The sequence below is a fragment of the Oryzias latipes genome, chromosome 23 (genome assembly GCF_002234675.1).
Source record: "Oryzias latipes chromosome 23, ASM223467v1".
NCBI classification, from domain to species: domain Eukaryota; kingdom Metazoa; phylum Chordata; class Actinopteri; order Beloniformes; family Adrianichthyidae; genus Oryzias; species Oryzias latipes.
In genome coordinates this window covers 4,039,383-4,064,163 of record NC_019881.2, presented here as the reverse complement: position 1 = coordinate 4,064,163, position 24,781 = coordinate 4,039,383, and the positions used below count along the sequence as shown (strand labels likewise).

Genomic DNA, 24,781 nt, shown 5'->3' with positions numbered 1-24,781 from the left:
GTTTTTGGAGAGTGAGACGAGCGGCCTCCCAGCCCCCTCTGAGGCCCCTAAGACTAACCTGATCCCCCCCATTTGTGCGTCTGTCATAAAGAATGGCCCCACTAAACCACTTTCCCACCACTAAGAGGATTACAGTGGTAATGCTCTTGAACCAAGAGATGCTCCCGCACATCTAGACTTGTAACGCAGAAATAATGACTTGTCCAAAGTTGAACACAAAGGTTTTCTGTAAAACGCTTGTGGTCGAAGATGTAAAACAACAAAACTTCAATGTACAAATTAAATAATTAGTGACTCATGAAAGGGATGCTTAGAGCAGACAGTAACGACCCAGTTGTGTCAGTTTGATTGGAAGGCAACTCGTTGTGTGGCTATTTGCATAAATGTGAAGACTTAAAGGGTTTATGTCAAACTGGAGGTTAGATAGCAGCCTGTATTGACCAAATGACCTTAGATTTAACACCTTCGTCCTCTACGGCCGTTGGGCTGGCGGTTGTTGAGGGTTGTTGGGATTTCCCACTGTGTTAGGGGGTCGTGTTTGGCTAAGAAGTGTTTGTGTAGTGACCTTGATCCCCTCGCAGTCCTCATGTCCGATCAGGATCAACCATGGCTCTGTGTGAATAACATGACAAGTTCTCCAAAAGATAACTCACTTCCTTTTTGAAGAATTGTTTGGCTTTCAGTCTGTTGGCCACCAGCCTCCTTTGTGTAGGCGGTAATGTAGGGACGCACAAGTATGCCTGGACGTGGGCGTAAGCACCAGGGTCAACAGATGAGCATTAGGTTAGAGGGGAAAAAAGCATATTTAAAGTATTAAAATCTTTTAAAATATTATCACTTTTTTTCTAAACTGTTTAAATTGATCCTGTTCTTTTTATTGAAAATAATCAGATTACCTCTCAATCCTTAGATTTTCTGTCATGTTTATTTATACTGAGATTCCACAGAACAAAAAAACTACTGACCTTCATTCTCCTAGTGAAAAATCCATCTCTCTTTCGTGGAAGTCAGCAAAGAAACAAAAGTTGTGTGTCTACACTGTAATGAAGATCCTCCTCAGTGGTTCTGTGTTCCAAAACACACTCAGTGGGGATGAGGTGAGTGAGGCTGAGGGGCAAGAACATCCCTCACCTAATGAGAGGGAGCACAGAAAGGTAATAAATGGAGTTGTGGGGGGAGAGGAGCGGAAGGACGGGGAGGATGTCAGTGATCTGAACTGGCCACGGCGGGGGGTTTGGTGGGAGACCCATGAGGGTAAATGTAATTTATAAGGGCTTTTTATTTGGTCAGTGGGGCTAAGGACTTACATAAGGGGAAAAAGGCAGCGGCGGAGGTCAACAGGTACAGCTTCAGTGGAAGGAGGTCAAGTCATACTAAACAACAGGAACTCTTTGAACTGCCTGTAAAGCTGTCAAAAGAAGGAATAAGCTATTTCATTGACTATCTATTGTGTAAAAAAACACCAATTTGAGGCAAACCAGAAAGAACCAAATCTATCACTTCCTAAAATTACCACTAGAGGCTGGTTCCAACAGGAAGCGCTTTCCCGTTAACCCCGTGTTAAAAGAGCCAAATAAAAGTTTATAGACTGGTTTGAAAAATCTGTTGGGTGTTTAATTCTTTAGTTGTTCTTTATGTAATTTATAATTAGTAAAGTGTGTTTCTGTCTAGGAAATAACACAAATTCATTAAAAGAAATGTATAAAAACTTAAAACAGACAAAAGGTTGAAGTTTTTTAATTATAAGACAAAAAGGAAAATTAAGTTCATAAAGTAAAGTCAAACCTTTGATTTATTGTTATTTGACGGCATATGAGAACTGGATTGAGTGTCTGTGTGTGTGTGTGTGTGTGTGTGTGTGTGTGCCGCCCCCCCGGTGTTCCAAACAGGAAGTTCCTGCTGGTTCCCTGAAGCCAAAATCCATTGGGCTATGTTTGAATTCCTTCACTACTCACTACATAGTGCACTATATGGAGCGTTTGTCATTTTGTACTGCTGTCCTTATCTACTACTTCAAAGTCGAATGCCCTAGAAATTTCCTTACGAAAAACCAGTGCGCATCGAAGCTCACTAAATTGGCGAATATAGACCACAATGCATTGCGTTTGAACAATTTTTGCGAAAATGTTTTATTTAAATGTATGTTTTAATAAATCATCAAGGTTTTCATCTTCAGAACTCAGTGGATTCATGAGTGGTTGTCGCAAAACGCTCACATCAATGAGATTTTCACTTTGTGAAAACGATGACGTCATATTTGCTGTTTAAAAAAAAATTTGTGAGCATGGTGTCCAAATTGCTTTTAAAATCCAGGGCACTAAATTGTCCCGCACTATATAGTTCTTAAATAGTTAGGGATTAGGGTGTGAATTCAGACATTGTCATAGACTTCTACAGAGAAATTAACAGCTATTGCTCACGTCAAAATAACCATTCTTGATCTGATACATTTTTTTAACATGTTCTTGTAATACTTTCAGGAATGCTAGGGGTGTGGCCTTCCAAAAGCGAACTCCTGATTGGAAACACTGACTAAGACCGACTCGGACTGCTTACTGACGTCGGCCTCAGCAGCAGTCACTGACTGCAAGGAATACATTGTATTCACAGTTGGAAAGATTTCTGCGCCTTTGAGCGAAAATTTGACCCCCGCCACATACTCGAAAAGTCACCAAAATGTGCACACACCTAGGATAAATTGAAAATGAATTTTTGCCTAAGTGAACGTCACCCCCTGAAGACGATGACATCACGGCGATCCCGTAAAAAAAATGAATGGGCCGAAAATCGCTTATGGGGCCAAAATGTTTTTTTCAAAATACAGTTACGAAACCAAAACATTTCCGGGATATCCCAAGGAAGTTCTGAGGTCATTATGGGACGGCCACACGACCTACGGCATGGCGGCCATTTTGTGGCTAACTCTAAAAATTGGTGATTTTTTGTGTTTTTTGACAATATGGAAAAACGGCACTTTGGTTTATGCGATTTTCATGAAAATGCATTCTACACTAACATTGAGCTAACATGCTGTTAGCTCGAGTCTACAAACACAAAGAAGTTTCGTCGACCTTTGACCTTGGGAAGAGGCCACCATCTTGAATTTTTTTTAAAAGCACCTTAAGTACCAGATACAATCGAAATCTTGTCCTACGGATTTTTATCGATCGTCTCAAAATTTCTCGGGCATCAATGGCAAGCTACTGTGGACAAAATGTTGCAATTACATGTTGTAGAATTTTAACGGCATGCGTGTTGCAAATTTGCATTTTTTATCGGAATGTTGTAAAAAACGAATATGCGATTCTCTGGCCCGCGTTGAAAAAAACAATATAGCATACAGCAAGATCGATAAAGGAATGTGGGCGTGGTAAACAATAATGATCGTAGAAAACTGTGCTGACTTGGCAAAAACGAAAAATTCAGATTTACTTTTTTAGGATTGACTAATGAAACCATTGTACCACATTAGCACAACTAGTATAGTTGGCATAATTAGCTTTGTAAGCTATGTGTTTTTCTGAATAAGTTGATGATGCTGATTGCAATGCTAGTCCGTTTAGCCACATTAGCATAACTAGCGTAGTTAGCATAATTAGCATTTTAAGATATGTCTTTTTCTGAGTCAGTTGATGATGCTGATTGTTAAGCTAGCACTTTTAGCCACATTAGCATAACTAGCATAATTACCATAATTAACATCTTAGGCAATGTGTTTTATCTGAGTGAGTTGATGATGCTGATCGCAATGCTAGCACCTTTAGCGACATTAGCATAACTAGCATAGTAACCATAATTAGCATCTTGGGCAATGTCCTTCTGAGGTAGTTGATGATGCTGTTAGGAATGCTAGCACTTTTAGGCACATTTGCATAACTATCATCGTTAGCAGGATTAGCATCTTAGGCAATGTGTTTTTCTCAGTCAGTTGATGATGCTGATCGAAATGCTAGTAATTTTAGCCACATGCAGCTCAGTTAGCCTTACAGAAAGAGAAGGAGGAGTTAGATGTGGGTAATGGCTGCTTAGCATGTGTGTTTGGGTCAAAGGTGGGTCTTACGAGTTGCTGTGGTGCCTAGACCAGGGCAGCAATGGTGGCAGTGGTGCTGGTAGAGGCAGGCGGGGAGGGCAGGTGGCGTATAGAGGGGAGGGCGGGTTGCGCCTGCGGGATTTCCTCTCTACTTGCATGATACCACCAACGGGGACACAGTTGAATACCTTCTCCAAATCCTGAAAGACTGGATGAGCAACTCCTACAAACCCTCCAGCACCATACAAAGGATATAAAACTGGTCCAATGTTCCACAACCTGTCAGGATCAGTGTGGAAACAGAAAGATCCAGAATCCAAAGTTTTATTTTGTTAGGAAACAGACTGGAAATGAACGTAAGATGATCATAGCTCTCATACACATTAAAAAGTGAGACAAAAAACTAAATATAAACATCAAGCAATGCCGCCCTACCACACACACACAAACCCCAAGATTTTGTGTGTGCGTTTTTGTGTGCTTTGATGACATCATGACATACAATAAATCAAATTACGTCATGATGACCTCATTGTCAAGACACAATGTCATAGCGTGAACTTACATTTAGTTATGTCATTTGTCCCGTCATGACATCATATTGCATGTCATGATGTCATAACATGTCATATGACATCCTTGTCAGAAGTTTATAAATAGCAGTCATGTTTTCTGCCAGATTTAACTTTGAGATTCAAAGAGATCAGCTCTTGCAAGGATCTAAAGATTGTTTGGAAAATGTCTGGAAATCAGAGAAACCACGCGACTAACCCAAACCAGGGATTCTACCGGCCTCACGGAAATCCTCACTTTGGGCAAAGAAACCACCGTGTCCAATTCAACCCAGAATATCCCTCCCCTAGAATGCACGCCCAACATGCACCAGTCCACGTCCCCCAAAGGAACCCAAGTTGGGGACACAAAAACCCCCATGTCCCCTTCAATCCTGCATTTCCCCCCTCTGGCATGCGACCCCCACATCCACCAGTCCATGCCCCCCAAAGGAACCCTAGATGGGGACACAAAAACCCCCATGTCCCCTTCAACTGTGTTCCCCCACCCCAGAGAAGGAACCCCCCATATCCAGTTGAACTCCGTTCAGAAAGCACCGACCCTCAGTCAGCCAATCAATGTCCTCAACTGGAAATACAAGACAACCAGAATAACCAAGAAAATGTGGCTGCCAGTGAGGACCAGGCATCAAACGAGAATGCAGAGGACATCATAAAAGAGATAACTGACCTGAGAAATCAGCTGATGGAGAAAGACGCATATCTTTCTAAACTGAAGAAGGAAAAACGTGAAGCCCGGACGGATAGGGGGGACAAGCTTCATAGACTCAATGTGAAAAACATAAAGCTGGTGAAAGAGGTCAAGTTTAGGACCCAGTGTGAACGTAAAGTGGTCACTCTGAGAGAAGAACTGAAGGATCTCAATGAAGCTGCTGAAGCAAAGCAGCCAAAATGTGAGGAGAGAGAGAAAGAGGCTCATATCCAAGCATTGAACAAACTGGCACTGCTGAAGAAAGAGCTGCAGGAAAAAACCCTTTACAATCTGCAACTGGCACAAAGACTGAAACTTGAAGAGGATGCAGAGAAAGATCTGAAACACAAGATGGAAGAGATCCAAATCCCATTGGAGACTGCAGTCAATGGGATTTCAGGGAAACCTGCACAAAGTTTCTCTGCCAATGAAGTCCAGCTTAGTGTTGAAACACAAACCAAAGTGTCAGAACCAGAGGTGGTAAATAACCAGGTGGAGGCTGAGGAAACTGACATGTTCTTAGCACCTCAGGATTTAAATGGATGGCCACAAAACCATCTCTCTGAACCAGAAGTGGTCTGGGAACAGGCGGAGTATGAGAGAACTGACGCCATCATAGCCCCTCAGACTGAAAATGAAGAGCCACAAAATGCAGCATCAGAACTACATGTGGTCTCAGAACAGCAGGAGGCTGAGGAAACGGACACCACCATCCTAGACTTTCTGGACACTGGTGAAGCTCAAGACCTCAGGATTTCTCAGGAAGAAGTCAGCCCCCCATCACCATCAGAGCCTGTTCCATCAATGGAGTCAGGACATGAGGACAGGGAAGAACCAGAAGCTTTGCCGTCTGAACAGACCAAAGCACAGAAACCATCACTGTGGAAGCGCTTCAAAAAGCTTTTTAAGCCACGCCACAGAAATCACAGAGACAAAAAAAACCAGGGTTGATGTGACAGAGAATTTAATTTAGTTGTAGGAATAGTATTTTAATTAAAATAAGCTTTAGTTTTAGTCACAATTTAGTCCTGTTGATTCTGTTAGTTTTAATATAATTTTAGTCGACTGAATTAGAGTAGAGATTCAGTCGAAACAAATCTAGAGTCAAAGGTAAAGCATTTATATGAAATGTACTAAGTTATGAACTTATAAATAGCACTCAAAGACTTTACTAAGTTGAAAAAAAAAGAAAAATTTCACTTTGCTTTCCAAAGTTGTCATTTCTGCAAATTAAGCATCAACAACCTAAAAAAATAAACAAATTAAAAGAAAATAAATTATAACTTAAAATCATCTTTTCTATCATCCTTTTCAATACACCTTCCCCCCGCACACACACAAACTCTGAGTGGTGTGTGTGCGGTGGGGGGTGGGGCGGCATTCTATGATGTTTTTCTGTATTTTTTTGTCTCACTTTTAGTTTTTAAATGTGGAAAATGTTTCTAATGTTTAGCACTTTGATTTAGGTCAAATGGAAAAGTGCTATACATATAAAGTTTGATTAGAGATCTAAGGAATGTAAATAATAAAGATGTGTGTGTAATAGAAAAATGTTCCTGAAATAGTCCATAGTCTTTAGGCGGTCAGGCTTTGGGCAGATGATGTCTTTATTCTGGTGGGATAAGCTCGGACAATAGATGAATAAAACCCAGAGCCTAGACGCTGATGGTGGTTGAAGGCCAGAACACGTTAGAATATTGGTCCAGGTGGAGAATGGGGCGGAGGAGGGCCGGCAGAACCATCTAGAATGTAGAAAGACAAACGTTGCTTTGCTCAACAGTAGCTGGGACAGGCTCCAGCATCTTCAAGGCCCCAGAAGGGATAAAGCGGGTTAAGAATATGGGTGGGTGGATGAAAACCAGTTATCATTTACATTTGGCTGCCAGTGACGACAAGACATCAAAAGAAAATGTACATGATATAGAAAAAAAGAATAGCTGACTTAACAGCTGTTTGAGAAAGATGCACATCTAGAAGAGAAGAAACTTTAGGCCATGGATGATTGGACGATTAAGAAGACGCTCTTTGACCAAAACAGAACTATGGACAGAGAGTTCAAGTTTAGGATCAGAGTGGAAAGAAAGTTGGGATCCTTACAGACAAACTGTTGGAAATAAATCAAGCTGCTAAAGCAAAGCAGGAAAAAGCACAAACACACACCCACACATACACACATACACAATTAAAAATAAAAAAGATTTTGTTACTTGAAAAGAAACTATCTGATCAGAACTGGATTTCATCATTTCTGTAATGAGTTTGATAAATATGTTATTTTTTTATTGTACTGACTGTATTTCAGTGTATTTACTATTAATGGTTGAAATAAAAAAAAAAATTAAAAAAAATCCCCTCCGTGAACCGCCACCTTACCGTGGTGGAGGGGTTTGAGGGCTTTAGTGATCCTAGAAGCTGTGCTGTATTGGGTTAACCCTCTTGTTAGGGTCTCCCATTGCAAACAGGTCCTAGGTGACAAGCCGGACTAAGAGCGGTTCAGAAAATCACGATGGAAATTGTTACATCTAAGTCACCTTTATCTTTCCTTTTTTGCTGCTTTACTTTAGACTTCACAACACAATGTTAGATTTTTCATGGCTACTAGTCCTTCCAATTCATCCTCACTTCTACTCACCTGGAAGTGTTTGCCTATCCTCCCCAACCCATCGTACCAGACCCTCTACTGAATGAAGAAGACCAGATCAGCCAAGCTGAAGTCACAGAAATCCTCTCTACTAGCATGATACGTCTTTGAGCCAGGACCTCCAGCATGCATTAGGGGGGTTTATATAAGAGTGTTAAGCAGCTGGGATGAGGGTCAGCACCTCTGAACAACATTTTTGTTTGTACGATTTTCATGAAATTGTACTCACATGCAGCTAGCTTGAGTCTACAAACACCACAGAAGTTTTGATGACCTTTGACCTTGGGAATAGGCTGCAGTCTTGATTTAAAAAAAAAGCACATTTACTTCCAGAGACAAAAACTTGTCCTTGGGATTCTTAACGATCGTCTCGTAACTTCTAGGGCATCAATGAGAAGGTAATGTAGAAAAAATGTTGGAATAAAAAGTTGTAGATTTTTGCGCGTAGTGAATTTTAAACTGTTGCAAACTTCCAAACTTAGCTAGCTTGCACATTTTTTATCAGCGATTTTCACAACATTTTACGCATATGCGGCTATCTTAACTCTTCAACCAACTCTTGAGTTTCGTTGACCTTTGACCTCGAAAAGAGGCCGCCATCTTTAATTTAAAAAAAAAGCACCTTTAGTACCAGATACAAACGAAAACTCATCGTTGGGCTTTTTAGCCTGTAAAGTGTGTTCATAGGGTTTGTAGTGTAATCATTACACTATAGAACCCTTGGAACACTGACATTCCACCCCTGGTGTAGTGTTTAGCACTCTGGACTCTAAATCCAGGAGTCTGAGTTCAAAACTCTTTAAATCCTGGAAATGCTCCTTCTTCATTGTTAGACGGAACTAAACAATGCAGAAACTCAAACTGAATTAAAAATCAAATGAATTAAAAATAACAGACATCGTTATTCATAACTTAAGCTTCTGGCCACTAGTAACCAAATTCTATCTTATGTTTTCAAAATAATCCTATGCACTTCACTGTTGGTGTAGAAGATATGCCACGTTATTTTGCACATATAAATTATTTTATCATTTAATCTTTTATGTTGTTCAGCATATATCTATTTTATTACTGAACCTTTTGCATTGGTCAGCATATATTCCATTTTGTTAGAATTAATTTTTTCGTAGCCTGTATGGATGTAAGTGGACATAAGGTTCTATGGTGTAGTGGTTAGCACTCTGGACTTTGAATCCAGTGGTCTGAGTTCAAATCTCAGTAGAACCTTCCAACCCAACTGACTCTTCTAACTCATCATTGTTACACGGATCTAAACAATCCAGTGCCTCAATGTAATGAATTGGAAATAACAAACATGCTTTTAGTTTTCTGGACTCCAGGAACAGAAGAAAATTTCTATGATCTTCACTGTTAGTGTACAAAATGTGCCATATTATTTTTTAAATATAATATATATTTTAATAATAAATCTTTATCTTGGTTACCATTGTTTCCCATTTTTACAGTTTTTCTAATAGAAACATGTAACAATGTATTTGCTAGCTTGGTTCTATGGTGTAGTGGTTAGCACTCTGGACTCTGAATCCAGTTGTCTGAGTTTAAATCTCAGTGGAACCTTCTAACCCAACTAACTCATCATTGTTAAATGGATCTAAACCATACAGCAACTCAAACTAAGGAATTAAAATATCAGACATTGATGTACATACCTTTAGCATCTAGCAACAAAATTCTTTTTTTTTCTCGTAAAAATCTATGCTCTTCAATGTTAGTGTAGAAAATATCCCACCATGCTGATCGTAATGCTAGCACTTTAACCCTTGTGCTATCCTAGGCACTTTAGCATTGGGAGTAGGGTCATCTAGACCCACTAGACAGTGCTGTGAACCTTTTTTCTTTAATGATTTGTGATCTTCACTGGTGTCCATGGATTACATGAAATCTTTCCATCTTTATCCACCTTTGTCATGGTAGGAAGAACACGTCAATGGAAGGGTGGGGTCATCTGAGATAGCTCAAGGGTTAAAGCGGGTAGTGGTGGGGGACGAGGCCAAGGATGGGTAGCGCCTGCGGGCCACACAACGCTGCTCGTGGATTTAATTTTCTTTTCTTGCTTCTTAGCATTGAAAGATGAACACATTTTCTTACATAGGAGATAACCTCTTTTTCTCAGCCTTAATGTTACTTTAATGTCAATAACTAACCTAGACAGGTAATAAACAGACTGGATTATGTTGGGTTTTGGTCCATAGAAACATAATGGGCATCAATGAGGCTGAGTGTGGATTTTTTTACATACAGTATCTATATGAAGGCACTTGGAAACAATACAGCAAAGCCACAACAAACCAGCCCAAGCAGCTGGATCTGCAGCATGTCACTGGAAAATGTAAACACTGGTGGGAAAAAGAAATTTTCCTGCCGTGTTGATGATTCAGACAGGAAGTGATCAAGTATTTTTGGTTTTGTCCCCATAAAAACTTTCAAGAAAACTTTGAAAAGTCACTTTGTTTCCTTTCCCCCACAGGTGTTTCTAAGCTGCTCAGAGTTGGGTATTGTGGTGTAAATCTTCCTATCTGGTTCCTTCAGTTCCTCCAAAAACCTCCCAAACTGATCCAGACTCAAAGGGATTGTTGCATGATTTGATATCACCAAGTAAAGTTTTGAAGTCATGAGGGTTCTCCTAAAATAAAGACCAAGAACTGCCCCCTTAACCCCTGTGCTATCTTAGATGACCCCACCCTTACATTGACGTGTTCTCCCTACCATGACAAAGGTGGATAAAGGTGGAAAGATTTCATGTAATCCATGGACACCAGTGAAGATCACAAATCATTGAAGGAGAAAGGTTCAGAGCACTGTCTAGTGGGTCTAGATGACCCAACTCCCAATGTTAAAGTGCCTAGGATAGCACAAGGGTTACGGCCTTTATTGAGTCACTGTAGGAGCCTTAGTAACCTTAGTAAGTATAAGAAGGAAAAGTTGGATTACAGTTCATACATTTTGTGTGTTTTGGTTTTTGTTTGTATGTATGTTGTGTTTCCTCTGATCTCGAGAGCTTCCTCTCACCATCTCTGTGGTTGGTTGGTGGTTTAGGAGTTTCTAGAGGTTGTGAGTTTCGTTTCTATCTCAACAAACAGAATTCTTTTTGACCCAATGGAGTTTCCCATCATGGATAATCTGTCACGAAGTGCATTGTTTTCTCTCATCGATGACAAACAGTCAGCCGCTAACAGGTTTTTCGTGAAGGTGTGTGTGAATTCCTGCAGGATTTGTGCAGAGGTCACGCCTGTGCACGCTTGGCTTTGTGCGCCGAGCCAGTGTCTGCCGTGGAGGCCTCGATACACTGAACGCATTGTTTCCTCAGAACTTCCTTCGCCCCCCCCCCAAGACAAAGCAAGCATTACAGCTGCAGCAGGAGCAGATGATCTAATCAACGCTGAAGAACAACGACGGCCGTCATTTGGACCACCTCTGGTCTGATCAGCCTGGCTCTCAGCTGAAGATGTTTGCCTGTGTTCTGTGTCGAAGGTCTGCATTCCTCGCCCTCTGTTCCAGTTTTCTGATCCGCATTAGGTCTAACGTACTAAAAACCCAAACGAAGGCTTGTTTTTTAATATCTGATTGTACACATAGTGGTGAAAAAATGTTACAAGAAAATCTTTGTTCCAACTTTCTTCATAAACTAAACTAATTGATGCTCCCAAAAGGCAAAGATGCTTCAAAAAAATGAGACATTTCAGCAAAAAATAAGCGGACCGTTCGACTGATGTCCGTCCAGCTTTGTCTCCGTTTGATGGTCTGACCTCGAGTCACGAGTTGAGGGGATTGCAGTGAAGGTTTTTGCGGAGCGCTACGGGTTTAAAGACATAATAATGTTGCATAATGTGGTCACAAGAAGGATGCCTTCATTTGCAGCTGCTTCACCACCTGCTGCCGACGACCTGAAACAGCGACTTCCAACACAGAAGGTCGCGGCCTGATGAAATGAATGTGCAGAATGACCCAGATGAGCGATCATGAGACCTGCTAAATGATTAAAGTCACGTCAGCTATTGCAACACAGTTTTACTGTACGACTGCACAGAATTACAAGAAAACTATTGGCTCTTGGATACCGCCCACTGCAACAATGAAACAAGTGTTTATAATTACATCGGTCCAAACATTTGGAAGTCTAAGTTGAACATTTGTACTTGTAGTAAATGGAAAAAAAAAACAGTTTAATGAAGGTTTCAAAACTATTGTAATTTTTTTATGTTTGTTAAATTTGAATTTCTTTGTGCTCAATTTAGAAACGAAACGTTTGTAGGAACAGAGTAGAAATTACAGAGAAAAATCATCTACTTGAGTTTTTCACTAATAATTAAATGACAAAACATAAGAAGTTTTAAAAACTCTACATTTTTTCAAATGAACCCTCTGAAGGACATTTTTGATTTGATTTTTTGATTTGAAATGGTTTATTTCAAGCAATTAAGTAGAAATAATACACAACAGCAATATCATCATCAGTTATACATTCATACAGTAACTAATCAAACTTAGGATAATTAGACATATTACTAAATATTGCTTGAAAGGGAGTGGAAGGAAGCGAACTTATATAATCCCACCCCGATTATACTGTAACCATTTTATTACATGATTTATCAATATCCGGTTCCTAGCTTTTATCAGACAGAATTAAGAATCATAAAGTATCGATATAGCACATGACAAAGATGAATTACTTAAGTATTACGTCAAAAATAACTATTTTAGAAATCAACATGGCAAATGCAGATCAGTCATCTGAAATATATGCAGATTATGTTACTTATAAAAGTCATTCATATGAATAAAACATAATACTATATCAGTAAAGCAGACAACACTACTTCAGGAATTTTCATAGCAAAATTTCATCAAGTATCAAAAGTTATAAACATGTGCAAAATTATGCTACATTAGGAAAGATTTTTGAATCAATTTATGACTTTTTGGAGAAAGTGAAGTAATATCATTAAAGGTCAATCAATTTAACAATTTTCAATAAGTGATTAATCATTTGTTTTACTTTTTTTAATATTTTTTTGTATTTTTATTTATTTTTATAATAAAGTAATGCTGTAGGGGAAAAATAAAAAGGGTCCATAACTGTCGATTGTCCAAGGTTGGTATTTCTTCTATTACTGATAACAGCCGTTCTTTTGGGTTCAAAACAGAGTTAATAGTTCTCTTCCATGTTCTGTCTGCAGACATTAGATTCAGGTCCATATCCTTCTTCAGCTGATATCAGCGACGGTGAAAGTTGAGGTCGTTGATAAACTATGTTAACGATCAAAACACAAAAATTAAGAGTAAAATGCCATAAAAGTACGATCCAAACATTTTTGGAGGCTGATGTCACTTTTGTCTTAATATTTCCTTGTTCACAAAAGCTCCCATAAATTTGTCCTGCTCGGCTTTCCATATTTCTACATGTGGTGTTGTAAAAATCTAGATAAGAGCAAATAAAACTCTTGAATCGTGATGATGAAACAAAAGCGAGCTGTTGAATCAGATTCAATGGTTCATCAACAGTGTAGTAGGGAAACGAGCTTCCACTTCCTCATCACACACTTGACACCCAGGACAGTGGAAAGTCCCCCCCCCCCCACACAAACACACACTCACACATGAATGGAGATCGGAAGAGCCGCCTCCACATGGGCATGTTTGTGTGTAATCGTCCTAAAAACAGATCGTTGAAGCTGTTCTGAAATCCTGATCTGTTCTGGTCACAGCATCGTTTTTCTATCTTTTAGCTTCTCAACACACATGAACCACTACAAACAAGTTCATTTCCGCACATCAACCAAATTAGCATTTAGCTTTTGTTAAGCTAACTGTGTTAGCATGGTGCTTTTTTTTTCTTTTTTATAAACTTTGTTGCACATTATGCCATTTTACAAAAAATCACATTCAGAACACTTGCAACAATTGCAAATATCGAATACAGAAGTAGAAAAAAAGAATAGAAATAAAAATAAGCTAGGGGGTTCAACTCTACCAGAAAATGTTGAATCTTTCACATACAGACAAGGTTCTGATTTGCTTTTTGCCTCTCAGAATTAGGAATAAACAGATTTAACTCAGAAAAGATACAATGAAACAGGGTTTCTGACCAGAGAACTTACATTTGGGAATATGAAATTTGGCCAAAATGAGCGAGAGATTTAAAAGTAAACCGGAGTCCTTTGTCATCTTCTTTGGCATTAGACCTAACAACGCATCTTTTGGTGTTTTGAAGTTAGCAAAGACAGTTTTCACCATTCTGTACAACAGAGACTAACAACTCACATAACTGTTTATAACAGTAAAAGTATTAGATGTAGTTTCTGAAGGGTCAGTGTCAGAAAAGTACAATCACTGTGTGGCGTTTATTATCCCTGATTGGTTGGAATTGCTGGTGTTGCTCTTTTACCTCAGCTTTCCTGTAATGTGCTCTGATAATTTAGCATTTCATCATTTTATTAACATAATTTAAAGCTCAGTTGTATAGCAATCACGTTCAAATTAATGTCTTCTTTTATTTTTCGTCAATTTGGCTTTTCGTGGCTTTAGCATTTAGTGTTTTTGACTTGGTTAGCATTTAGCCATTAAATTAGCATCTTTAAAGGGCCTATGTCATGCTTTTGTTAAGCCTTTCCGAGTAAACTACATCCATATATAGGATCATTTATTACCTTTGACACACTAACAAACAATTTTTTAATTAAATATTAGTTATTTCGCAGGTAGTTTCTTACCTGGAAGTAAGACAACTTGATCTCTGAGGCTCCGCCTTTTGCTCCGTGTGGGAGCCGCCCATTTCATGACGTCAACGTAGGGTTGGCCTCGGCAGCCTGTCTGTGTTTAATAAACAAACAACACCCAAACCTAAAATAAAAGGAGAGCATTTAGCCGCAAGCTCCACAAAAAAAGTGGGTGTGTCTGTTAGCCTGGGGGCGGAGCTGGCAGCGCAGACTCTTCCTGGAGGGGGCAGTTCCCCACTGTGACGTCACAATCTAAAGGCACAATTGAGTATTTATTACACTCAAATCAAATGTTATGAATGTAAGACTTAAACTGCAAAATAGACCTATGGATCTGTGTTCCTTAAGGACATGAAGTTTAGTCATTTGGTTACTGAGTTACTGAGACACACAAGTCCATTCACAGCATGCCTTTGTTTTTGATCGTTTGCTCGCAGATAATGATCTCAAAAAAGAGGAAAATTCGTAAAACAATCATTTTTGTTTGCTAATATATCCAATTTTTCCTGTTTCAGGATTGGTTTGAGGACACAGCTGGAACATATCCAGCTCTGTTGTTGGACATGACCGTTTTCAGGTGTCTAACACAAGTGGTGGACCCGCCCATGTTGGACTACACCTGAATGACAACTAGCATAACCAGAATGACATGGACTGTGGCAGATAGATAAATGACTTGTCCCTTTTTCTTTTACTGGAGAGCATTTATGGCTGACTGTCCCTGCAAAGCTTCATCTTTGAGTTTAAATGGAGCTTGCAGGGTTTTCCTTACAGAAAAATGTGACAAAATCATTGACTGTATGTGAGACCTGGACCGAGTGACCGTGATGTCACCCAGAGATATCAGTTTGATTTCGGCTTCAACCAAATGAAGTGTCACCATTTTCTCGAGATACCGACACGCAGTGGTTAGTCCAAGTCGATTGAGGGCAACATTTCTATGGTAACCACTCTCACCAATTAAGAGTGAGCTTGTCGGAAGGCCACACCCCTATCATTCGAACGTTAGCTTGATTGCTGGAGATGTGGGGTGGGGGGTGCCAACCACAACCATGTTTTTTTGGAACTGCCAGTTGATTTTTCAATTAGGGTTTAGAATTCATGAACGTGTACAGAATGTCGTGGCATTTTCTACGTCGAAGCCTTGTATCTTCGCAACGTATCAACAGAGAGACCGGACTCAAAGGACAAGAAACTCCTGTATATGCTGCTAGCAGTAAGCAAAAAGGCGCTAATGAGGAGATGACTCAAACTGAAACCACCAACAGTTGAGGACTGGATAAACACTGAAAACCTGAAAACGCAGATGGACACCTTCTATGGGACATGGTCCAAGTGGACGCAGTATGTTCAGCCAACCGGTACAGATATTATATGATAACAAATGTGAGTTGACTGATACGTTTTTGTCAATAACAAGAAAGATGGAGGTCATTGGTCTACCCCACTACATGCGTTAAAGTTCTGATGCTCTTGTAAAATTATGTTAAAAATGGAAAAACTCTTTGTTTTTCAATGAGTTAAAAAGTTGTAAAATTTCAGAAACTTTAACAAATAAAGCTTAAAAAATAAGATAGTTGGCTCGGGAGGATCTGTCAATCAAATGTTTTTGACGTGAGACCTCTGATTGGTCAGTTTATAAGTTGAATAACTTGCACGAAAATGAATATATCATGAGAATTAGCAAGAACAAATTCAAAGATCAAGAATGGTCATTCTGACCAATAGGAGGACTGAGTAACCGCTGTTTATTTCTCTATAGAAGTCTCAGGCATTTTAGCTTCTGGGAACCACTTCCTGTCTGGAACAGGAGGACTCTCAGTCCAGCTCTCACGTACAGTCACGGATTTGAATGTTATTTACAATTCAGATCTAATCTACATGCTTACATGCACTTCGAAAGCTAGTATTTAATAAAGATCCGTGTTTGCATATTGTCACTACCATCAGATTTAAACTTTCTGTCTGACTTTTTCTGCGTTTGTGCTCATGAGGAAAACCAAATGACAGGATGGTTGGTATCCACTCAGCCGGTTCCAGTTTCAACCCTTCTTATTATTTTTTTTTTTTGTCTCTTCAAATTCCTCGGATGAAATGGAAAAGCCAGATTTCTCAAAAACCCAAACAGCTGCTGTCATAAAGTCATCAGATGATGCTGCTTGAAGACGCGATAGTCGGATTTCTGGCTGTGCATGGAACCGGATTAAGCGTTCAGGCCCTGTAGACAGACGGGGTGGGGTGGATGGGGGGGTGGGGGGGCTGTGGTTTTCCAGAGGTGGGATGGACTTGTGGCTCAGGCGGATCTGTTTGTATACAAAACACGTCACAGCGAGGCCACGCCCACTGCGCTGAGCCGAGCTGATGCAATAAAACCGGCGCGCGGAGGGCTGCTTCCTCAGAACAGGACCTCCATCAGAACTCTCTGCCGCCGCTCCAGTCCCGGCTTTTTCTTATTTAAGATAGTTTTTGGGATTGTTTTTACCCTAAAAACTCGGTTTTTATTCTTCCTAGGAGCGGGTTTTTCCAGTCCGAACAGCTTTTTTATTCGAATTCATCCATTGAAAATCATAAATCATCGCGGATCCGACTGTTTTTTTTTTAATTAATTATTTTTTTGGAAGAATTCCTCCGGACTCGAGCTGTTTCTGACCACCAGAAAGGAGTTTTTATTTGGTTTTCAGCGTCCGTCTTGCTGCAGGTAGGAGCATCCTCGCGCTGGAAAATTACCAGACAGAAGTGGGCGTGGCTGTTTCTGTGACGCTTCCACCCGCAAAGACTTGAATTATTTACCTTCTGAGTCACGGCGCGAGGAGCCGCTGGTCTTAATTCAGGTGTGCACGAGCCTGGCCTGGCTTGGGGGAGGGGGAGGGGGGGGGGGGCCTCGCGCACTTTGATGTCCAGACGTGGGGTTGACACCGGCTATGGGGGGGGGTACCGGCTGACACGAGCCGGTCGGTCTTGGGGATGCCGGGAATTCTGGGAGCGGCTCGTGAGCGTTAAAAATGTTCTGCTTGAAATGTCTGTTAGCACTCCTGGGGGGGCACAACCGCCACGAGGAAACGGGGGGGGGGGGCATCTCCATAAAAGGAGCTGCACGTGCCTTTTGTTTCTGTGGAAGCCGGCTCTTTTTTTTTTTTCTTTTCCCGTCGAAATATTTAGTTAAAATGTTAAAATACTTTCTTTAAGCTTTTCTTTTGAAAGTGTTTTTCCTGTCTGCCATCTGCCGCGAATTTATAATTCATCTCCTCAGGTGACGCTCCGGCTCTCTAGTATTTTTCCACTGCTGACGTCACGCGCTGCATCCTGGGGGCCGCGCGCTGCCGCTCAACTATCCAAAGCTCGCGAACGCGCAGGAAGATATAAAACGCCCTTTTCCCTTCTTTATTTTCCAGCTCAGAAATGCCCAACAAGAAACACACCGGCGCCGAAATGAAAAGTCTGGGTGCCCCCCAGGAAGACGACAGCAGCACCAACAGCAGCGAGTTCCCCTACCCCACCACCTTCATCAAGAAGAAGGTTCCTCTGGAGGGGTGAGGCTGCCCTTCATCCCTGCTCACCCACCCTTCATCCCTGCTCACCCACCCGCTGAGGCCAAACTCCTAACTGTCCTGCTTTTATTTTGTAAAGGCCGTACCCGGAGTTCGACCCCGAGTGTCAGAACTTCCTGCCCGAACACAACCCAAGCAAGAAGAAGTATGAGACGGATTACGTAAGAGCTCCTCTGACTCCTGCAGACGTCCCGTCTGTTCCTCCGGCCTGTCCTCACCCTCTCCGTTTTTCCCCCAGCACCAGGGCAGCGCCTCCTTCGGCATGTCCGTCTTCAACCTCGGGAACGCCATCATGGGCAGCGGCATTCTGGGGCTGTCCTTCGCCATGGCCAACACGGGCATTGCGCTCTTCGTGTAAGCGCCGCTCGCTCTGGTTGTTTGAGTCTGGGACAGGTGTGGTTTTGGTCTGCTGCAGCGGTTTGACCCTGACGGGCTGATCAGACCCGGGCCGGTTCTGGTTTTGGGGAGGGTTTTGGTGTCGGTTTAGGGAAGAAGGAGCGGCAGTTTAAGGCTAATCCTTCCAGATTAAGGAGCAGCAGATCCTGAATGGAGGAGGTGGGAGGAGGCGGAGAACCCCAGACCGACCCGGATCGGGGAGCAGGTCTTCCCTGAGACCGGGTCGGGTCTGACGGATTACTGACGGCCGCTGGAGCAGTCTCCGGTGGCGTTCAGATTAAGTTTCCCCTGGACTATTAATACGTCCAGAGGAACATTGCTGCCTCAGCGTTAAGAGGATCACGTTCAGGCGACGGGGAGGGGGGTTCTGCTGATGCCGTGATCCCGGCACACTTGGAGATCAGCGTTTATCCGTCCTCCACGTTTGCTGATCCGTCAGGAGGGCGCCGGCGTCCTTCGCCGCAGCGTCCTCACACCCTCCTGCTCTCTTTGCAGAATCCTCCTGGTTGCCGTGGCGATCTTCTCGCTCTACTCCGTCCACCTGCTGCTGAAGACGGCCAACGAAGGAGGTCAGCATCCTGAAGCAGCAGCCCCCCCCCCCCCCCCCCGCCGCCGTCCGTCGTGGTGTTGACCTGATCTCGTTGTGTTTCGACCCCCACAGGTGCGCTGGTTTACGAGCAGCTAGGGTACAAAGCCTTCGGCATTCCCGGGAAGCTGGCCGCCTCCTGCTCCATCACCATGCAGAACATCGGAGGTGAGCGACGCCGGTGAACGCGGTCGACCGCGGTCGCCTCTGTCCACGTCACTGATTGGCTTTGTTCTGCTTCAGCCATGTCCAGCTACCTGTACATCGTCAAATACGAGCTGCCCATCGTCATCCAGTCCTTCACGGGCGCCAGCGGCGGGTCAGTGGCTTCCTGTTGCCATAGATTTGTTTCTTTTTTACATATTTTTTTTAGCATTTCTTGCCTCGGCGTTCTCTACATCCAAACCAAACTGTGGATGTGAAGCGTTGCCGCCATGTCCTTAGCTTAAAAAAAGAACAGGAAGTACTAAGTAATGCAGTTCCTCAAATGACCACTAGGGCTGGCCATCCAATGCAATGGCTGCGGTTTTCCCAGAATGCATCAGTGCATTCCCTGTAAAGTGTTGCCCTCTGAGGGGGCGGGGTTACTGTAAACTGTCGACCCGGGCTGTCCTTCACGGCTGGTTCTTCTCGCCTCACAGAGAGTGGTACGTCAACGGGGACTACCTGGTGCTGATGGTGTCGCTGGTCATCATCCTGCCGCTGTCCATGCTCAGGAACCTCGGTAGGCGCCGCGGCCCGCGAGCCAAGCAGACCGCCGCCTCGGCAGCGCTGACCTCTTTTGTCTTCCTCAGGTTACCTCGGTTACACCAGCGGGCTGTCCCTGCTCTGCATGGTCTTCTTCCTGATCGTGGTGAGCGCCGCGCTTCCTGGTTCGTGCCGGCATCCCCGCAGTGGGGGAATCGGGTTCTAACTTGGGTCTTCGGTTCTAGGTCATCATCAAGAAGTTCCAGATCCCGTGCCCTTTGACCGCCTTGGAGGCCGCGAACGAAACCCTGAGGAACCTCTCGGTTTTTGTCAACGCCAGCGCCGCGGACGACGGCGAGGACAACTGCAAGCCCAAGTACTTCGTCTACAACTCGCAGGTGAGGAACCGCTCCGGCAGAACCCTAGAACCCGCTCTTGACGGTTCCTTAAACACTGACGGGTTTCCACGCAGACGGTCTACGCTCTCCCCATCCTGACCTTCGCCTTCGTGTGCCACCCCGCCATCCTGCCCATGTATGAGGAGCTCAAAGAGTAGGTTCTTCTTCTTCTTCTCCCTCGTCTTCGTCGTTTCCCAGACTCCCCCTGGTTCTAACCCGAAGATCTGATGTTTTTCAGCCGCTCCCGCAGAAAGATGCAGAACGTGGCCAACGTGTCCTTCCTCGCCATGTTCATCATGTACCTGCTGGCGGCGCTGTTTGGATACCTGACCTTCAACAGTGAGTGTTGGTCCCACCGTCCGTCAGGGTCCGTTATGTAAGCGCGGGAAAAGCCGCCGCCGGGCTGCAGCTGTTCCGTGTTCTCCTCCCGGAACACAACAACGCTTATGCAACGCCACGGCGGGGGGGTGGGGTGGTGGTGGCCCCCACAGCCAAAATCCACAGCTGAAAGGCGGCTTAGTTTGTGTTCTGACGGGACGTGAGGGTTCTGGTCTGACCCGTCTGCTGGTTCTCCTCAGTCCACGTGGAGCCGGAGCTGCTGCACACCTACTCCAAGTACTACAAGTCCGACGTCCTGCTGCTGATCGTGCGCCTGGCCGTGCTCGCCGCCGTCACCCTCACCGTCCCCGTGGTCCTCTTCCCGGTGAGTGTTTGGGCTTTGGACGGGACCGGTGGGCGGGGCGTGTCAGACAGGACCTAACCGCCCCCCCCCCCCCCCCCCCCCCCCCTCACACAGATCCGTACGTCGGTCAACCACCTGCTGTGCGCCCAGAAGGAGTTCAGCTGGATCCGCCACGCCATCATCACCGTGGTCCTGCTGGCCGGAACCAACATCCTGGTCATCTTCGTCCCCAGCATACGCGACATCTTCGGCTTCATCGGTGAGCGTTCGTCCGCACGCCGTTGTCCGATGGCGTCCGGGCAGAAACTGCGATTATTCCCGGTCGATTTTCAAACGTTTGGCACTTTTGCGACCGAGTCGGAGTCCCCGATTGGTCCAAGTTTCCATGATTCTCGGGTCGACCAGGATCCTGATCTTCATCAGCGCTCTGCTCTGCTCTCCAGGTGCCTCCGCCGCCGCCATGCTCATCTTCATCCTGCCCTCGGCCTTCTACATCAAGCTGGTGAAGAAGGAGCCCCTGAAGTCCATGCAGAAGATGGGGGTGAGTTCTCGCCCGCTCCTTCCCTCCCACGCCGCTCCGCTTCGGCGCCCTCACGCCGGATCCCCTCTCTCCGCAGGCGGTGGCGTTCCTGGTGTGCGGGATCTTCGTCATGTGCGGCAGCATGACCCTCATCATCGTGGACTGGGCCAACAACGCCTTTCAGAAGAACGGACACTAAGGGGCGGAGCCTGATCCGACCTGTGGAAGCACATTCCCAGAGAATGTTTCAGAACTCTGTACAGTTTTAGACCACCGACAGACCCCCCCCCCCTCTTTTTTTTAATGTGCTTTTATTTTGAAATAGTTTTTTTTTTTATAGTTAAGGTACAGCTCAGAACAAAAACATGGACGTGCCTCCTGCCGGAAAACACTAAGCTGTCGAGTTCAGCCGCGCTCAGGAACCGGCTGTGGGCGGGGCTATGAGCACCGCCGCTCGATCTGCACCACTTGAAGGTTTCGCCTCACCTCCTCCTCATCCAGAGGCGTTCACAACTCCGTTAACCGATGTGTTTTTTTTTCTTTTTGCCAAAACCGGTTTGTAAATCACCTGTGAGTATTGAGAAGCACCTGTAGAGTTCAGCACACGCCTCCCGGAGGAGGAGCTTCAACATTTCTGGTCGTCACGAAGAAGGGAGGAGTCAGCAGGAGTGAGCGCTCCCTCGCAGGTTTTTTTAAAAAAAAAAACAAGTGGAGGAGCGGTCTGACGGCTCCTCCGACGTCACCAACCGCTTTGTCGACCCTGTATTTATGGAAGACCGTCAGCAGTGTAATTTAATCTATTTTAATATATTTATATGATGTATATATGTACATATCCGTAGACGGACTGCAAAAAGCTGTTTTTATTGCATTGGAGCTGCAGAACAGGAAGCCCTCCATGTGATGCTGCTGCTGCGATCAAAGTCATCCCACACTGAAGCTTCACATGAAAAACCAAAACCTTTTCGTGTTTTTTATACGTTTGCCCCAAAGAGAAGCAGCCAAATGTTCCTCTGGAGACGGACCACCGCTTGACCTCAGGGGCACGGAGGGCTCGGACCCCCAATGTTACTCTTGTTTCAGTGAAACACTGTAAATTCTGTAGCAAATGTCCAAAAATAAAATCAAAAATCATCCAGAGAGTCTGATTTTCATTCTTCTCGGTCTGTTTAAGCGGGAATGCGCCTCCTGAAATACTTCAATGGTCTTGTTGTGGTTTGAAGTACTTTTTGTTCTTTAGTGGACATCTCAATGAAAATGTGTTAACGGTCGTCTTCCAGCTGCTGCCTATAGGAGGCGCCAAAAACGATCATCTGCACCTTCCTCTCTCACTCCAACGTCCTCTACGTCCATGGACCTCCTCTACGGTGTTCCTTTAGACCTCTGTCCTGATAGCTACATCATCACTGGTCCACCTCTCAAACATCCACCATGACCTGTTCCTCTGATGGATTCCTCCCAAAGAGAACCTCTGCCTCTTCATCTCTGCTGCCTCCAGCTCTTCCTCCTGTCTCTCACCTCAGTCTTCTACACCTTTCCTTTCATCCATGATGGCACCTCACCTGCTCCACCCGTTCCAGTCCGTATAGTTTCCACTTCCCTTTCCAATTCCTGCTATGGAATCCCTGATTCTGATTTTAAAATTGTTTTTTTTTCTCTCCTAAATGACTGCTTTATTAGGAGGAATAGTAGAAGTTTTTCTCTTTGAAAACATTTTGTCAGAAAACTGGACACAATGTTCTTGACAATGTCGCCCCCTAGTGGACAAAGTGGGAACCATCGAGTCTGATTTCAAGGTTTAGAAACGGTTACTATGGTGATAAACAAACCTTTGTTTCTGTTGTTTTTTAACCCTTGTGCTATCCTAGGCACTTTAACGTTGAGAGTTAACATAGCACAAGGGTTAAATGACCCCACCCTTACATTGACGCGTTCTCCCTACCATGACAAAGGTGGATAAAGGTGGAAAGATTTCCTGTAATCCATGGCCACCAGTGAAGATCACAAATCATTGAAGAAAAAAGGTTCAGCGCACTGTCTAGTGGGTCTAGATGACCCAACTCCCAACATTAAAGTGCCTAGGATAGCACAAGGGTTAAACAAGGAGATCTTTCACCAACTCTTTTTGCCATCTATGTCAATGACTTAGCTGAAGAAATTAAGAAAACTAACTTAGGTATTGATGTTAATAATTGGAACTTGAGCATATTACTTTATGCTGATGATATTGTTTTGATAGCTGATGAGGAAATAAAATTACAAGGAATGTTAAATACAATGAATGACTAGTGGAATCAATGCAGACTCACTAAACACAAATAGTTCATTTTAGAAAGCCTTTTGTACCTCAAAGTATTTATCTGTGTTATTTCGGTAAAACTACTCCTTTGTATACTGATACCTCTAAATATCTGGGTTTTTGTTTTTTTATAAAAATATGATGTTCTCAGAAGGAAAGCAGCTGTTATCAGATTCTGCTGGGGGGGGCGCTTGGCGCAGTGATAAATCAGATGAAGGTCTGACCTGAGTTGAGTTTTGACACGTTTAGTAAATTGTACGATGCCGCGGTGGGATCTGTGTTATTTTATTCTGCAGGAGTCTGGGGTTATGAAGACCCTCCTGAGTGTGATAAGGTTCAAAACAGGGCAATAAGATACTTTCTGGGTGTACACAGGTTCACCACTAAAGCCGCCATAGAGGGGGACATGGGGGGGGGGGGCTTGTGTGATCAAACAAAGAGCAGAAGTTCTCAAATTATGGAAAATATTTGATTGGGATAGAGCTCACATTTATCCCTGGTGTAAAGACGTGTTGAACATTCTGTCCTCTGTGAACCTACAGTCATTGTTTTTTAATTGAAATTAGATAGATTAAGGAAACTTTAGTTGGTTATTGTGAAAAAGAATGGAAAAGGAAACTGCTTCAAAAACCAAAATTAAGAACTTATTTACAAATTATCTGCTGAGCCATATGTTATGTACAACTTAAAAAGAGGACAAAGATCCTTATGTGCTCAACTTAGAGCAGGAGTGCTCCCCCTACAGGTGGAGGTTTGTCATGGTAGGAAGAACACATTAATGTGAGGGTGGGGTCATCTAAGATAACACAAGGGTTTCAGGCGTTCCTGAGGAGGAAAGACTCTGTGAGCTACAAGTGGTGGAGGATGAATTTCATTTTTTGTTCTATTCTCCTTTGTAAGAAAAACAGAGACTTTGTATGTATGAGATGATAGAAAAGAAATGTCCTGATTTATTTTGGTTATTTGAAGATAAAATTTAAGGTTGGCTTTT

General features: G+C 43.3%; 1 protein-coding gene and 1 non-coding gene across 3 annotated transcripts; both read left to right on the top strand.

The window, feature by feature from the left end:
* The first annotated feature begins 9,089 nt into the window (after positions 1–9,089).
* Positions 9,090–9,161, top strand: trnaq-uug. Its single transcript has one exon. It is a non-coding gene; the product is annotated as a tRNA-Gln (tRNA).
* A 7,875-nt stretch (positions 9,162–17,036) lies between these two features.
* On the top strand, positions 17,037–22,632 carry slc38a2 (solute carrier family 38 member 2). 2 transcript variants are annotated; one of them, XM_023952368.1, is made up of 16 exons: positions 17,037–17,372; positions 18,067–18,204; positions 18,302–18,383; positions 18,461–18,576; positions 19,114–19,187; positions 19,280–19,372; positions 19,448–19,523; positions 19,846–19,928; positions 19,999–20,057; positions 20,137–20,289; positions 20,364–20,443; positions 20,528–20,628; positions 20,868–20,992; positions 21,086–21,230; positions 21,415–21,512; positions 21,589–22,632. In XM_023952368.1, exons 2-16 carry the CDS (start codon positions 18,074–18,076, stop codon positions 21,688–21,690), a joined length of 1,518 nt encoding a protein of 505 aa, XP_023808136.1. In that variant the 5' UTR covers positions 17,037–17,372; positions 18,067–18,073; the 3' UTR covers positions 21,691–22,632. The 2 variants fall into 2 exon arrangements, with proteins under 2 accessions (XP_023808136.1, XP_023808137.1); XM_023952369.1 differs by lacking the exon at positions 17,037–17,372 and adding an exon at positions 17,403–17,505.
* Positions 22,633–24,781: the final 2,149 nt, after the last annotated feature.

Coding starts and splice junctions, on each gene's coding strand:
- slc38a2 (XM_023952368.1), top strand. CDS start 18,074: ATGCCCAACAAGAAACACACCGGCGCCGAAATGAAAAGTCTGGGTGCC. Junction 18,384..18,460: donor AGAAGTATGAGACGGATTAC/GTAAGAGCTCCT, acceptor TTTTTCCCCCAG/CACCAGGGCAGCGCCTCCTT. Junction 20,629..20,867: donor TGGATACCTGACCTTCAACA/GTGAGTGTTGGT, acceptor GGTTCTCCTCAG/TCCACGTGGAGCCGGAGCTG.